This window comes from Mirounga leonina, unplaced genomic scaffold (assembly GCF_011800145.1).
Source record: "Mirounga leonina isolate KUSES-001 unplaced genomic scaffold, KU_Mleo_1.0 Mir_200, whole genome shotgun sequence".
NCBI classification, from domain to species: Eukaryota; Metazoa; Chordata; class Mammalia; order Carnivora; family Phocidae; genus Mirounga; species Mirounga leonina.
Window position 1 is genome coordinate 1101341 of NW_023270503.1, and position 16920 is coordinate 1118260.

General features: G+C 38.4%; 1 protein-coding gene across 5 annotated transcripts in view; it reads right to left on the reverse strand.

Annotated features, from left to right (window-relative positions):
* The window catches only part of PAFAH1B1 (platelet activating factor acetylhydrolase 1b regulatory subunit 1), an 87692-nt gene that overhangs the window by 48880 nt on the left and 21892 nt on the right, over positions 1 to 16920 (reverse strand). For 2 of the 5 annotated variants that reach the window (XM_035027538.1, XM_035027539.1), the window contains exons 2-3: positions 15727 to 15793; positions 1658 to 1879 (exon numbers count right to left, since the gene is read on the reverse strand). In XM_035027538.1, the coding sequence (XP_034883429.1) occupies positions 1658 to 1689 (32 nt within the window). In that variant the 5' untranslated portion in view covers positions 1690 to 1879; positions 15727 to 15793. Of the gene's footprint in view, positions 1 to 1657; positions 1880 to 15726; positions 15858 to 16920 lie in introns of those variants that run through there. The other 3 variants (XM_035027536.1, XM_035027540.1, XM_035027537.1) reach the window with 2 other exon arrangements.

Here is a 16920-nt window from a genome sequence, read left to right on the forward strand (position 1 = left end):
CCAAACAAACAACCATTCCTCAAAAATATTGTCCTAGGGATGCCTGGGTGGCACAGATTGAGTGTTGGACTCTTGGTTTTGGGTCAAACCGTGATCTCAGGGTCCTGAGATCGAGCCCCACAGTGGGCTCTGCATGGAATTTGCTTGAAATTCTTTCTCCTCCCTCTGCCCCTCTGGCTTGTGCTCTCTTTCTCTCTCAAATAATAAAGCCCCCATTGGGCTCCGTGCTCAGTGGGGAGTCTGCTGGAGATTCTCTCTCTCTCTCTCTCCATCTCTCAAATAAAGAAATAAATCTTTAAAAAAAAATAAGGACTAAAGAGAAATGACAACTAAATACATTACCTAATCTTGTACTGGACAGTGTACTAGAAAGGAATGATAGAGAGAAAAAAGAAACCCAACAACCCTGCAACAAAGGATATTATTGGGTCAACTGACAAAATTGGAATATGGAAAGTAGATTCAATAAACGTATTATGTCAATGTTAAATTTGCTGAAATTGCTAACTGTCCTGTGGTTTTATAGAAGAATATCCTTACTCTTAGGAACTGCACACCCAAGTATCTGGGGTAAAGATCCTTGGTGTATGCAACTTACTCTCAAATGGTTCAGGAAAAAATACTGCATGTACACACACACACACACACACACACATTTGTATAGAGTACAAATGATAAAGCAAATGGTACAAAATGGTACAAAACAGGTGAAGTGGATAAAATGTACATTAAGTATTCTTTGTACCAATCTTAGAACTTACCTTTAATTTGAAATTATTTCCAAATAAACAGTTTTGTAAAAAGCAACAGAAAAATTTTTTAAAAATCTAGAACATGAAGCTAAATTATTCCTCTATATTCTTCACCTAAAAAAACAGAATGCTATAAAATATGGGATGCTATAAGATACTATCAAATATCAGTGGTGAAATCATTTTATGCCTCTCTCATTAATGCATTTACATTAACTAGTATGTTATCTACCTCATAAGTGTTCAAATCCTCTAATAGCCCCTGGATGACAAAAGATAAAAAAATACAATAAGGCAAAGGAAAGGAAATTAGCAGTAACAACAAAAAAGCTTTCATTTTTCTTTTTTTTTTAAAGATTTATTTATTTATTTGACAGAGAGAGACACAGCGAGAGAGGGAACACAAGCAGGGGGAGTGGGAGAGGGAGAAGCGGGCTTCCCGCCGAGCAGGGAGCCCAATGCGGGGCTCGATCCCAGGACCCCAGGATCATGACCCAAGCCGAAGGTAGACGCTTAACGACTGAGTCACCCAGGTGCCCCTCACTTTTCTAAAACACATATTCTAGACAAAAAAATTTAGAAGAGTTTTGAATGATCTATTTTCCTACTGAACATAATGTATTTAAGACAAGCTTAGAATAAAACTTATCCCAACTACCTTATTTGTTCTGCTTTAAACTAACTTATTTGTTCTGCTTTAAACTTCTACACAATAAAGTCACAAGGGTAAATAACACTACTTCAAAGACCCAGTTTTAAAATCAGACCAAACTGCCCAAAACAATATTTGAACACTTACAGTAATAGTTTTAATCTAAGAATAGATCTCCCAAAGCTGTATTTTAATTCACTGCTTTGTCTTTTATGAGAAGATTTTTTAAAAAACACAAAACCGAGAAACTTACAGTTCATCTCGTTGTCTCTGGGACAGCACCATTTTGGCTGTAATATCAAGCTTCTTTGATATAGTGGTATGTCCCTCCTTTGGGAAAATCAGAAAGCTTTGTGATCCCTGGATTTATAATTAAATATGCCACTAAGTGGCGTCCACACAGGGGAAGACGATTCTTTTACAAGTGAATCCAACCAGTAATCAGGAGATAGTCAACAAATAGGGTTCATTCCACCTAAGGGGAGGGGAGGGAGAGAGAGAGAGAGAGAGAGAGAAGATAATTTCTTTCACTTAGAATTTAAATTATTTCTAAATTACTATTTGCAGTATACACTTTCAAAGACAAGGTTTACTTAATGCTAATATGAATATTAGATGTTTTCTGTTAAAATCAATGTTGTAATATTAGTATATATTTTAAACTACCTTTAATAGTTTACTGAGCCAAAACAGCATTATTTTCAAATTTACCCATGCCCAACCATGTCATCTGCCAGAAAATATTGATACCAATTTTATTAAATTTCAAATATTAACATATAACTTCTCTAGACTATAACTCTCCCTCAAAGTAAAAAAAATTGGGGCACCTGGCTAGTTTATTTGGTGGTGTATGCAACTCTTGATCTTAGGATTGTGGGTTCGAGCCCAATGGTGGGTAGAGAGATTACTTTAAATTGAAATCTTTTAAAAAATCATAACTGAAGTAATCTTCAAGACTGAATATGTCAGTAATAATCTTAGAATAGTTGATATTATGTAAAAAAGTATTCAGCAAACACATGCCCTCTTAACCAATGCATTTAATCAAGAAACAATTTCATGTTATTTCAATTTATTTTGTGTTCTTTAGAAGCACCTGTTTTCAAAATAAAAAACTGAATGGACTACCCTAATGTCTATGTGCTCATACACTAATCCAATTCTCTAACCCAGTTTTTGGATAATATTACTCAGTATTTCAGAGCTCTTTCCTTATATTTGTAACACTGTAAAATCAATTTCTATATAACATCTAAAAAGTATTGTGATCAGTTTAATCAGAGTAAATGTAGGTAAAAGTTAAGAAAAATAAAAAACTATTTCTTTTCTTAAAGAATTATTCTTTAAATCTCCTATTTTACAAAAAAAAAGTAAGTTCAGTTTATCTTCTCACACTGTACAAAAAATAGCTAGAAAGAATTTCCACTGTGTTTAGAAAATATATTTAAAATGCAGACTACTGGTACATACAAAATTCTGTTGGCAGGGACACTTGAAAGAAACAGGAAATCATCCTCTAAATAAAATGAAATTAACATCTAATGAAGGGCCTGTGGGACCACCTATCAAGAGACCCATCATGGATGGAAGAGACAAAGACTGTTTCTTGAGTACCTTTTTCGTGCTATGCCAGTCACACCGTTCTATGCAAAGGGGATACAGTGGTAAATAAGCCAGTCAAGGAGTAGAAAAAAATGAGAGCAAACCCTGGTTTTAAATATGATCCCTAAGACAAAAAGTGAGTGCTCAGATGTTCCCAATGGACATGGGAAGATCTTTCTTTGTTCAGCAATTCTAGCAAATATAATCAGGGATTTATTTTATGATCTTTAATGATTCTTCCAACCTAGAGACCACCTGGCTCAAAATGACAGCTGAAAAGCACCACATCTCTTTAAATCTAGAAAAATATGACTAAATGTCAGTAATAAATAGTGGAATGAGAACCAAACACAATGGACACCCCAGAAAACCATCTCTCTTTGGTATTTAACACCTTCTAGTTATTTTTTTTTTTAAAGATTTTATTTATTTATTTATTTGAGAGAGAGAGAATGAGACACAGAGAGCACGAGAGGGAGGAGGGTCAGAGGGAGAAGCAGACTCCCCACCAAGCAGGGAGCCCGATGCGGGACTCGATCCCGGGACTCCAGGATCATGACCTGAGCTGAAGGCAGTCGCTTAACCAACTGAGCCACCCAGGCGCCCCACACCTTCTAGTTATTTAAGCCTTACTTTTCTAAGTCTTTTTTTTTTTTTTTAAAGACTTATTTATTTGAGAGAGAGAGTGCGTGTGAGCGTGGGGGGTGGGGCAGAGGGAAAGGGAGAGAGTCTCCAGCAGACTCTGCGCTGAGCGTAGAGCCCAATGCGGGACTTGATCTCACGACCCCGAGATCATGACCTGAGCCACAACCAAGAGTCAGGCGCTTAACTGATTGTGCCACCCAGGCACCCCTCACTTTTCTAAGTCTTAACCATCACCAAGCAAAAGCATCTAGGGACTCCTACACTCTGATAATGGTCACATTAGGGTAAGGCTTATCTGATGGTGGTGACTATGTGAACTGTCTACAGGTTTCTATTATCTGGAACAATGGTAATCCACAGGGTCCAATTTAATTATGGAGAGACTACCTCTAGCCAAAAAACTAAACCAATGTACAAGAATAACGGCAGTAGAATACTAGGATGATCTAATAAAAATAAAACCAAGACGTAAACAAATCAGTGAACGTGTAACTGTGTACTGCACAATTTATCAATTCATGAAGCATTTACAAAACACCAGTACCAGGCACCAGGTATAATGAAGGAAAATACTTGGTCTTTACACTCAAGAAGTTTAAAGTCTACTGCAACAGTCAGTTAAAACGGTGCAAAAAGGGGCACCTGGGTGGCTCAGTTGGCTAAGCATCCAACTTGATTTCAGCTTAGGTCATGATCTCAGGATCATAAGATCAAGCCCCACATTGGGCTCTGTGCTAGGTGTGGAGTCTGCTTGAGATTCTCTCCCTCTGCCCCTTCCCCTTGCTCGCTCTCTCTCAAATAAATAAAATCTAAAAACAAACAAAAAACCACCAGTGCAAAAGCAGAACAAGTATTACATAGGAGGCGATGACTCAGGATGAAGATCATAAAACAAGCTCAGGTCTTTCCATTTATCCTAGGGGCAATGGGGAACCATTAGATACGTTTTTCAGAAAAATCACTCTTACTCACATAGTTAAAAATGGACCAGAAAGACAGGAAAGGAACAGACCAGACAGGCTTACAGTAATGAAGGGGATAGATGATAGGGATTCACACTAGCATAGCAGCAGTGAAATGAAGAGAATTACTTGAATTTAAATTATTAACCAGGTAAGTCTTACGTGACTGGTGACTAGATTTGAGCAGCAAGGTGTGAGAAGGGTCAAGCAAGGAGTCAATGATAACTTCCAGAGATTTCTGGCTTAGAACTATGTTGAACAGGAAACTCCTATGTGTGAGGGGATGAGGAAAGTTATGATTCATTCCATTTTAGGTATAGCTGATTCAAAGGTGCCCGCGAGATTTTTAGTAGGAAATAGTACAAACAAGTGAGCTCTGAAGAGAACCAACCTACCAAAAAAACCCAAAACCCAAAAACCAAAAAATGATTTGGCACTTATCATTTTAGAGATGGTGTAACTGAAACCATGACAATGGAGGACCCATGGAGAATGCGCAGAACTAGATGAGCAGAGGGCCTAGGCTAGAGCCAAGCAGAACAAGACCAACACCTAAAAAAAAAAAAAGTCTACAACTGAGGCTGAGAGAAAGCAGTTAAAGAAGTAAAAGTAAAAACAGGAAAGAGTGCATCACAGAAGCCAAAGAATATTTCAAGAAGTGGCAATCAACAGGGCGCCTGGGTGGCTCAGTTGGTTAAGCGACTGCCTTCGGCTCACGTCATGATCCTGGAGTCCCTGGATCGAGTCCCGCATCGGGCTCCCTGCTCAGCAGGGAGTCTGCTTCTCCCTCTGGCCTTCCTCCCTCTCATGCTCTCTGTCTCTCATTCTCTCTCTCTCAAATAAATAAATAAAATTAAAAAAAAAAAAAAGAAGTGGCAATCAACAGTAGCCAACATTATCCAACTACTAAGCAAAATAAGGTCTGAAATGGGTCTGCTCCATTCCGTATAGAGCCCACTGATAACCTTGATGAGAATGGTTTCAGTAAAATGATAAGGATATGGTTGAACATACAGAAACCATATATAAATGTCTGATAAGTGCAGGGAGATGAAGTAAAGACAGTACCATAAATAAGTATCTTTAGAAATAGCTGGAAATGTTAAAATGTTTTTCTCAACCAAATGAGATGCTTAAATGCTACTGGTGGAGGAAAAAAAAGACACAGGAGAAATGAAGAAAGGAATAAAGAATTTTAATATCACTATTTTCACCCCCTAATCAACCAAAGGCAAACAGACAACCAGACACGATGTATCCCATGACAGAATAACACTGCACCACCTATAAAATATTCTTGCCACAAAATCAAATCTGAATCTGCTTAAGTCTCTGGCTCCAACTATCTATTTGCAAGAAGTACAAAGGACAGAGGAATATGTTAAAAGACACCATGGGGATATAACCAGCAATATCCAGACTGTGAAAAGCTTTATAAAATAAATGACCCAGTTTCTTCAAATAAATTCCAAGGAAAAGAAGAAAAAGAGCCAGAAAGGGAAACCTACAGATTGATAAAGACAAAAGTGACATATCAACAACTGCAGTTTACAGACCTTATTTAGATCTGGAATTTTAAAAAACTGTTTGAAAAATAAACTGCAAAATAAATCAATGAACAAATATTTGGGGAAAATGAACATTGGATGGAGGTCTGATAATATTAAAGAATAACTGTGAATTTTTCAAGAATCATAATGGTATTGTGGTTTTACTTTTTATTATTTATTTTTAGAGAGCGAGCGAGCTCGTGCATGCAGGGGTGGCAGGGCAGAGAGAGAGGGAGAATCCTAAGCAGGCTCCAGGCCCAGCCGGATGTGGGGCTGTATCTCACAACCCTGAGATCATGACTTGAGCTGAAATCAAGAGTCAGGCACTTAACCAACTGAGCCACCCAGGCATCCCAATATTGTGGTTATTTTTAAGACTTTTAGAAATATACAAGGGGCACCTGGGTGGCTCAGTCATTAAGCATCTGCCTTCGGCTCAGGTCATGATCCCAGGGTCCTGGGATCGAGCCCCACATCAGGCTCCCTGCTTGGCAGGAAGCCTACTTCTCCCTCTCCCAGTCCCCCTGCTTGTGTTCCTGCTCTTGCTGTCTCGCTGTCAAATAAATAAATAAAATCTTAAAAAAAAAAGAAAAGAAATATACAACAAAAAATTTATCAGGGCGCCTGGGTGGCTCAGTTGGTTAAGCGACTGCTTTCGGCTCAGGTCATGATCCTGGAGTCCCTGGATCGAGTCCCGCATCGGGCTCCCTGCTCGGCGGGGAGCCTGCTTCTCCCTCTGACCCTCCCCCCTCTCATGTGCTCTCTCTCTCTCTCATTCTGTCTCAAATAAATAATAAATAAAATCTTAAAAAAAAAATTTATCAGTAAAATGATATGTCTGGGATATGGGTCAAAAAAATTTGTGTGGTGGGGCACCTAGCTTGCTCAGTTGGTGGACAATGCAACTCTTGATCTTGGGGTTGTGAGTTCAAGCCCCACATTGGGTGTAAAGTTTACATAAAAATAAAATGTTGGGGCTAAGAATCTAAGAATATAATGTACAGTATTTCTCAGATTTACCTTTTAGCTTGATTAGCATTTTAACATATAACTGCAAAATATCACATGACGAAAGAAATGGTTCTCCAACAGAGCAAAAGAGACAGTTTAGAATATTTTGCAATGAACAATCTATATTTATAACTAACAGTACAAATAAACCAGGCAATATTTTCATACCACCTGGTAAAGGAGTTCTTAATCTTTTCTGGGGGTCACTGGATTCCTTTGAAAATGTAATGAAAATCAAGATCTCTTCCCTCAAAGAAGCACATATAAACAAAATATTACATGCATCTCAAGGCAGTTTCCAAATTCTTCCAAAGTCAACATAATGAATGAGAAGACTTAACATTTTTTAAATGTATTCTGGCAGCACTTCAATAATCCCTTCTAAGCTACTTGTATGGATTACAAACATATTTCAAAGAAGAGTCTCATTTATTCATTTGCATGTCAATATCTAGGCGTTCTTAGAGATCAGATCTGTGTTGCCTAAGCACTAGAAACAAGCTTCAGTATGTTTTTTGGAATGCAGAATTCTTAACCATTCTATATTCTAATATTATATTTGTTCATCTACTATACAAATGCAGCTCTCCAAAACAACGTTTATTGCTTGGATAAGTACCTCACCATAGAAAGAACGGGAAAAGTAAAAAAGAAAAGATAAATAACTGAGCATTAAAAAAAATGTTACAAAACTGGATGGTGAGTGAATTAATTTAAATTCTTTTCATTTTCAGTTTCCATGTGTTATCATAGGTTTCACACTTATTAAAACAACTTATAACATATTTCATTAATAATTTATTTTGTACATTGGTCCCTGCTAACCATGAGTTTATGAAATAGGGAAAATACAGAAAATAAAAGATGTGTGTAAGGAAAAAACAAACAACTAACTATATGTTAACAGTAGATATTAACAAATATACAATGGAAATAATCAGATTTGTTATTAAATGTAGACCTAAGAGTTTAGGAGAGACACCAAAGACCTACACTATAGTAATTGGATAATTACCAATAACTCCTGCTCTCATGAAATTGTCACTTGACAATGCTTTATTTAAAGAGGGTCAGCAGAGGGGTGCCTAGGTGGCTCAGTCAGTTAAGCATCTGCCTTCGGCTCCAGTAAAGATCCCAGGGTTTTGGGATGGAGCCCCGCAACCGGCTCCCTGCTCAGCAGGCAGTTGGCTTCTCTCTCTGCCCCTCCCCCATTCTCTCTTTCACTTCCTCTCTCAAATAAAATCTTAAAAAAAAAAAAAAAAAGAGGGTCAGCGTATTATCTACCTTGCTTGAACAGCACATATATTATAGTTCATATTCCTAATGCAAACAATATTTTCCAGATACAGCAATGGGGCAAGGCAGAAACTACTGCCAATCAAGATTTACTGAGTACCGGGCGCCTGGGTGGCTCAGTTGGTTGGGCAACTGCCTTCGGCTCAGGTCATGATCCTGGAGTCCCGGGATCGAGTCCCATGTCGGGCTCCTTGCTCAGCAGGGGGTCTGCTTCTCCCTCTGATCCTCCCCCCTCTCATGTGCTCTCTCTCTCTTATTCTCTCTCTCAAATAAATAAAATCTGTAAAAAAAAAATTTACTGAGTACCTTTGCACACTAGTTCATTTTCAGAAGTTAAATAAAATCTGTTGTTTCCCAATTAACTGCATGTTTCATGGTACTTTGCAAATCATTACGTTTTTAGCATAGTTCCAAAAAACAATTTTTCTCAAAGTCACTAATAGGATGTGAGGTATTTTATTAATATGCATGACTATTCATATTACAGATATACCTCTCCTGGTGCTTCCAGCTATTTTATCTATTATCCTTACACAGATTTTATATACAATAATTCAATAAAGAGAAATAAAGATAACCTCTTTTTAAAAAGATTTTTTCTGGGTGCCTGAGTGGCTCAGTTGTTAAAAGCGTCTGCCTTCGGTTCAGGTCATGATCCCACGTCCTGGGATCAAGCCCCACATCGGGCTCCCTGCTCAGCGAGACGCCTGCCTTCTCCCGCTCCCACTCCCCCTGCTTTTGTTTCCTCTCTCGCTCTCTCTCTGTCAAAAAATAAAATCTTTAAAAAAATAAAAATAAAAAATAAAAAGATTTTTATTTATTTATTTGAGAGAGAGAGTAAGAGAGCAAGAGCACAAGTGGGGTCAGGGACAGAGGGAGAGGGAGAAGCAGACTCCCCGCTGAGCAGGGAGCCTGACATGAGGCTCAATCCCAGGACCCTGGGATCATGATCTGAGCCAAAGGAAGACGCTTAACCAACTGAGCCACACAGGTGCCCCTAACCTTTTTTTTTTTCCACAAGGTGGTAAAAAAGGATGAAAAAATATTTGTCTATAATTTAATGAATTAAGATCTCAAATTGGCTTAAACAACTAAAAGCTACTTTCCTAGTTGACACTAGCCATACATTACATTTCAAAAGAATCAGACCAAGGGGTGCCTCGGTGGCTCAGTCGGTTAAGCCTCCAACTTCTTTTTGTTGTTGTTGTTTAAAGATTTTATTTATTTTTTGACAGAGAGAGACACAGCAAGAGAGGGAACACAAACAGGGGGAGTGGGAGAGGGAGAGGGAGAAGCAGGCTTCTGGGATCACGACCTGAGCTGAAGACAGATGCCTAATGACTGAGCCACCCAGGCGGCCCAAGCCTCCAACTCTTGAGTTTGGCTCAGGTCATGGTCTCAAGATCATGAGATAGAGCCCCATGTAGGACTCGGGGCTAACGGTGGGTGTGGAGTGCGGAGCCTGCTTAAGATTCTCCCTCTCCTTCTGCCCCTCCCCACCCTCCCTGCTGGCTTTCTCTTAAAAAAGAATCAGACAAAAAGAATCAGACCAAGGTTTTTATTTATTTTATTTTATTTATTTATTTTTTTTTTAAAGATTTTATTTATTTATTTGACAGAGACAGAGACAGCGAGAGCAGGAACACAAGCAGGGGGAGTGGGAGAGGGAGAAGCAGGCCTCCCGCCGAGCAGGGAGCCCGATGTGGGACTCGATCCCAGGACCCTGGGATCATGACCTGAGCCGAAGGCAGTCACTTAACCAACTGAGCCACCCAGGTGCCCAGACCAAGGTTTTTTAAAGAACAACAGATAAACAGCATCAAACAAAAAAGAGACATAAATAAAACTGCCTATTCATGTTATATGCCATAACTGTTTTTAGATAATCAAATTAACACATAGTTAAGTTCTAAGCTTCTCTCAACTATGAAATGGACTTAAAGGTGAAATATACCTCAGGATTTAGTGAGGATTAACCAGGATAATAATATAAACAAATTCTATAACTAATACCATACACGTTAACCCCTGCCATCAGTTTTGAACTTTAAATGTATTTTAAAAATCCCAGCTTAAATACGATGAATACCTGCAATGAACCTGGGACATGATTTCTTATCAAAGTTCTTGTTCACTTGTTTTTGACACTTTTTTCATAAAGTGTAACAAAGAATGAGTATGATCCAGGTAGTGTCACATGACTGATGTTCTGTAAATTTTGAGAAATGAAAACTGAAGCAATCACCTCCCAAAACATGGTCTTTCCCCCTGGAAAAGAAATGTTTTTTTTCACTCTACCATCATCTTTTCCCCTTGCTCTCTCTGAATTGTGTGCACCATCCAAATCATTCTGATCTATGTACAACTAACCTATCAAAACATACATATGTGGGGTGCCTGGGTGGCTCTGGCTCAGTCAGTTAAGTGTCTGCCTTCAGCTCGGGTCATGATCTCAGTGTTCTGGGATGGAGCCCTGTATCAGGCTGCCCGCTCAGCAGGGAGTCTGCTTCTCCTTCTCCCTCTGCCACCCCCAAATAAATGAAATCTTTAAAAAAAAGGCAACACACATCCATGTTTTGATTTACACATTTACACAAGCTTCAGTATGTTTTTTGGAATGCAGAATTCCATGGTATGGGATAAAAAAGGAACATCTCTCCTTTAAATAATTAGTGGTGGGTATTTTGGGTGTTCCTGCAAATTCTTTATCACTTTATCAAGATGATGCTCCTTAACATGACATCAGACCTAATACCAGGTTACAGGTTTCTCTAAGCTCTCATATTTGACTCTGAATATTATTCTAGGTAAAAATATTTAAAACTGCATCATTAATGCTACGCTGCAATGCAGTCAGTAATGAAAAAAAAATAAGTAAATTTACCTGTGAGGTCAATGCACTGAATATTCTGAAAAATACCTCAGTATATAGTTTAAATCCATGAGATTACCTAGGACAAAGTACTTCCTAAGAGTAGTTTCATTTTCTTAATTCAATCTTTATGATTTCCTCACTTTTCCATCTACAGAGATGTTTCTAGAGTTCTGAAATCATTTTCTAATAAAAATAAAGTTGGCAAAATTAACCAAACTATTAATTGTCCTTTGCAGTATCTTGTGCTCTGTGTTAACAATTACGAGAAAAGTTTTCGCCCATGCCCACAATTTGATAATGTTAGATCACTGAAAAGTTTTTTTTTTTTTTTTAAGATTTTATTTATTTGACAGAGAGAGCACAAGCAGAGGGAGAAGCAGGCTCCCTGCTGAGCAAGGAGCCTGATGTGGGACTCAATCCCAGGACCCTGGGATCATGACCTGAGCCAAAGGCAGCCGCTTAACCGACTGAGCCACCCAGGCGTCCCTCACTGAAAAGTTCTTAATCAAATACTTAGGCTTTAATGTATACTTGTTCTTACTCTCTTCCAGCTTGGAGACCCATGATTCATTGGTTCTTGATGTTAGCAGGCAATAACAAAAAAGACTAGACTGATCCATCATTGAGAGACAAAGCTCAGGCATTGTTCCCTGAAAAAGTAAAATTCTTCCAATAGCTACACCATTTCCTCATTTCCTATTAGTTATAGCCAACAACCATATCTCATTTTGCAAGATTTAAGTCACTCATCAAATAAATATCTGGGTACATATAAAAATATTCTGCATTTTTCAATGAGCCTTGGGCCAAGGATTAAAATACCACTTTTTCACAGAGAATTATTCTTACCAATCTCAAGTCTAGTAACTCTAATATTAAAGGCAGGTGTTTGTAAATAGATGCTCCGTAGCTAGATTATGAATCTGAAGAAACAAAGCAGAAAGTTTTTGGGCTTTGAAACTGGACATAGACTTAAGTAACACAATATAAATCATATCTAGATGTCCATTTTTTCTTTTAGAATCAATCTTTTTTGCCTTTGTCTTTTGCTTGTCACTAGAACTATGCTATGAGATGGTTTCTATTATACCTCCTTTGATGGTTAATTTCATGTGTCAACTTGGCCAGGCCACAGTAGCCAGATACTTTGTCAAACACTTGTTTAGACATTGCTATGAAGGTATTTTTTAGATGAGATTAACATTTAAATCAGTTGACAGTGAGTAAAGCAGATTACCCAACCCCATACCCCATAATGTAGATGGGTTTCATCCAATCAACTGAAGGCCATAAGAGAAAAGACTTACACAACCCCTGAGGAAGAGGGAATTTTGACAGCCGACTGTCTTTGGACTCTAGCTGCAACTCAACTCTTTCCTGGATCTCCATCTGGGCAGCCTACCCTGTAAATTTTGGACTCGCCAACCTTTACAATCATGTGAATCAATTACTTAAAATCTAACCCACCCACCCTTAAGAAAGAGAGAGAGAGTTACTTTTTTTCTTTTAAATAAATACATACATTCTATTAGTTCTGTTTCTCTAGAGAACCCTAAGATACCCCCATATCCTCAGTTCTGTTACGATAATATAGCAGCCTTTATTATTATAGGCTTAGCATGTCAATAAACTCTACTGGAATAAATACTCTCCACCCCTCATACTGCTTAAACTCTACTCCCTGGATACCCTCCAGGCAAATCAATGCCTTCAAGGGTTATCAAACGTAAAAAACCCGCTTCCAACCTACAACAAACAAGAAAGATATCCTCAACAAGGGCTACTGACATGCAAACAGGTAACTAAGAACTCACCCTACCTATTCTGTGTTTTCATCTCTCTCTCCACTAAGTTTCTGATATTCACTACCATTACAATTTATAAGCACTATCTTGTTACTGCTGATCTTTCCTTTCTTCCCATTTTTTTCTCCTTGTTTCTTGGCCTGTCTACCTCATCATTTCTTGGCTCTCCCTTTACAGACATTAATCAGCATGCATCTCCACAATCCCATGGCACACCCATCAAACATGTTAGATATAATTGTCATCCCAGCAGTGTTTACTTGTTGATGGGTGCTCAAATACTGCTTCTTCACTGATTAAAAAGTGAAAGTTTCCTCCTCTTCCTTGACTTAAGGCATGAAGCCACTTTGAAGATTCCAAAGAAACTGAATTCTGATTTATTTAGATTTTATTGTATATCACTTTCTAGTACTTTTCATCTGAAACGAGTTGTTCTGCATGTTACAACTGTGTATGCCTATCAACAGTGAAAGGGAATGTGAAAAAAGACTTTTTTTTTTTTTAAAGATTTGAGAGCAAGAGAGAGGGAGAGTGAGTGAGCGAGCAAGCCCGAGCGGGGGGTAGGGAGAGAGGGAGAAGCAGGCTCCCTGCTGAGCAGGGAGCCTGATGTGGGGTTCAATCCCAGGACCTTGAGATCCTGATCTGAGCTGAAGGCATATGCTTAACTGACTGAGCCACCCAGGCGCCCCAAATATTTCTTGTTTTAATATGATTTTAGAGATTGTGGGTCATTTCTTTTTACTTCAGTGTCACAACACACTTAAATAGAGGGCGCCTGGGTGGCTCAGTTGGTTAAGCGACTGCCTTTGGCTCAGGTCATGATCCTGGAGTCCCGGGATCGAGTCCCGCATCGGGCTCCCTGCTCGGCAGGGAGTCTGCTTCTCCCTCTGACCCTCCTCCCTCTCATGCTGTCTCTCATTCTCTCTCTCTCTCAAATAAATAAGTAAAATCTTTAAAAAAAAAACCAAAAAACCAAAAAACAAAAAAAACACACTTAAATAGAAACAAAAGGAAAAGATCTAATTTTATGATAATTTTACATACAGACTGATAAGAACACTGACAAAACAAAATGGTTCTCAAATATAAACTATTCCTTCTAAAAATGTCATTTCCTGTAAATTGTGTTTTACTTTACCAAATCCATTACTTCCAGATTCTCTGGGATTCCATGATGCCAGATAAATATCTTATAAAAATGAAAATTACTAAATTATACTACTTACTCTCTTTCAATTTGGATTCTATTATACTATTTGACATCAAAAGAAAATGAATTCAACAAACTGATGCCACTGACCTCTGCAAGTTTAAATCCATTTAGACAATGATTCTTTAGGTTGAAAAACACCTATGGGAATCAGAACAATAAATGCCACATGTATATTTTTGTCAAATTGGATATATTAAAATAGGAAGAAGGAAATAACCAGGTGTACATTAGAATCACTTGAGGAACTTTCTGAAGATAATCATGGTAAAGGGTCTTATCCTCAGAGATTCTGAGGAGACATCTAAATTTTTTAAAAGTCTCCAAGTGATTCTGATGCACATCTCAGTAGAAAACCACACCCTCAACAGTATAAACTACAGCCAGTCCTAAAGGGTTAAAAGCAAAATTTCATCAAGAAATCATCAGTGTCAGAAAATGGTATCTGGGCTCCAAGGGCAAAAATCAAATTACAAGGCCAAGTTACTCAGATTTCAATGGTAATTCCAACTGCCACTCAAATTCAAAAAAATATTTACAAGACTCCTCAGATATGAAGAGGTATTATATTAACAGGAAAAAGAGGTCAATCCAACATTTTGAAATAAGTATTTTTCATTACAGTTAAGCTTTTATTAAGATTTTTTTAAAAGATTTTATTTATTCATTTTATTTGAGAGTGTGTGTGCTCATGTGCGCACACACGCAAGCAAGGGCAGGGGCAGAGGGAGAGAGAGAATTCCAAGCAGACTCCACACCAAGTGCAGAGCTGGAGGGATATGGGGGTTGATGTCACACCCTGGGATCCTGACCTGAGTGGAAACCAGGAGTCGGAGGCTTAACCAGCTGTGCCACCCAGGCGCCCCTCATTAAAGATTTTAAAAAAATACTTCAAGAAGGGGTTCCTGGGTGGCTCAGTCGTTTAAGCATCTGCCTTGGGGTAATGATCTCGGGGTCCTGGGATCAAGCCCTTCATCTGGCCCACCACTCAGCAGGGAGTCTTCTCCCTCTGCCCCTCCCCTTGTTTGTTTGCTCTTTCCCTCGTTCCCTCTCTCAAATAAATAAATAAAATCTTAAAGGGCGCCTGGGTGGCTCAGTCGGTTAAGCGACTGCCTTAGGCTCAGGTCATGATCCTGGGGTCCTGGGATCGAGTCCCGCATCAGGCTCCCTGCTCTGCGGGGAGCCTGCTTCTCCCTCTCCCACTCCCCCTGCTTGTGTTCCCTCTCTCGCTGTGTCTCTCTCTGTCAAATAAATAAATAAAATCTTTAAAAAATACTTCAAGCTGGCCTGTTCATTATTTAAATAGTATTCCTGGTATGTTCTAATAGACAACATTCTTTTGCATCTATATTAACTTTGTTACCTTTTATTTTGGTTGTGTCTTCTCCCCAAGAACCAGAAAGTATTTTAGGTTTTGCCAACCTCAGTATCTATAGCAAGAAAACAACAATAAACAATATGTAAAGCCATTTGCAATGACGTGAATGGAGCTAGAGATGTTGTCTTTCTCTGACTTATTTCGCTTAGCTAGAGAGTATTATGCTAAGCGAAAGAAGTCCGAGAAAGACAGCATGATTTCACTCGTATGTGGAATTTAAGAAGCAAAACAAACGAATAAAGCAGAAAAAAAAAAAGAGAGAGAGAGAGAGGCAAACCAAGAAGCAGACTCTTAACTATAGAGAACAAACTGATGGTGACCAGAAGGAAAGGGGGGGGGGGGGAGATATGTTAAATAGGTGATGGGGATTAAGGAATACAGCGTACTCCTTAATCAGGTGTACAATACACTATATTGTACACCTGAAACTAATATTACATTGTATGTTAACTGGAATTTAAATAAAAACTTAAAAAAAAGATGAGGGGCGCCTGGATGGCCAATCAGTTAAACATCTGACTCTTGATTTCGGCTCAGGTCATGATCTCAGGGTCGTGAGACTGAGCCCCACATCGGGCTCCAAGCTCAGTGTAGAGCCTGCTTGGGATTCTCTTTCCCTCTCCCTCTGTCCCGACCCTTGTGCTCTCACACACAAACACACTCTATCTCAAAAAAAAAAAAAAAATTAAAAAAACAATATGTAAAGAACAGGTGTGTTTCTGTTCCAATTAAACTGTACTGAAACTGAACTTTGAATTTCATGCAATCTTTTTTTTAACAAATTGATAATTTATAAAATTAACAAATTTTTTATAAAAGTTTACAAAATTTTCTTTTGCTTTTTTCAAGCACTAAAAATTGTAAAATTAATGCTTAGCTCATAGGCTGTACAAAAAGAAGTAGCAGGCAGGACTTGGTTTGCCAGTCATAATTTCCAAACCCCCTTAACCAAACAAATGAAGTTAACTGATACAGGCCACTTTTACTAATAGGATCTATTTCACAGAACTGTTGAGCAGATTGAATGAGTTGATTACATATAAAGTGCTTACAACAGTACCTGTACATAGGAAGTGCTGTATGATTTTATATATCTATACCTTAATTTCTTTCTGTATCTTCTCTATTTTGTTTAATATCCCCTCCCCTATTAGCCTATCACACTGAAATGTTTTGTCT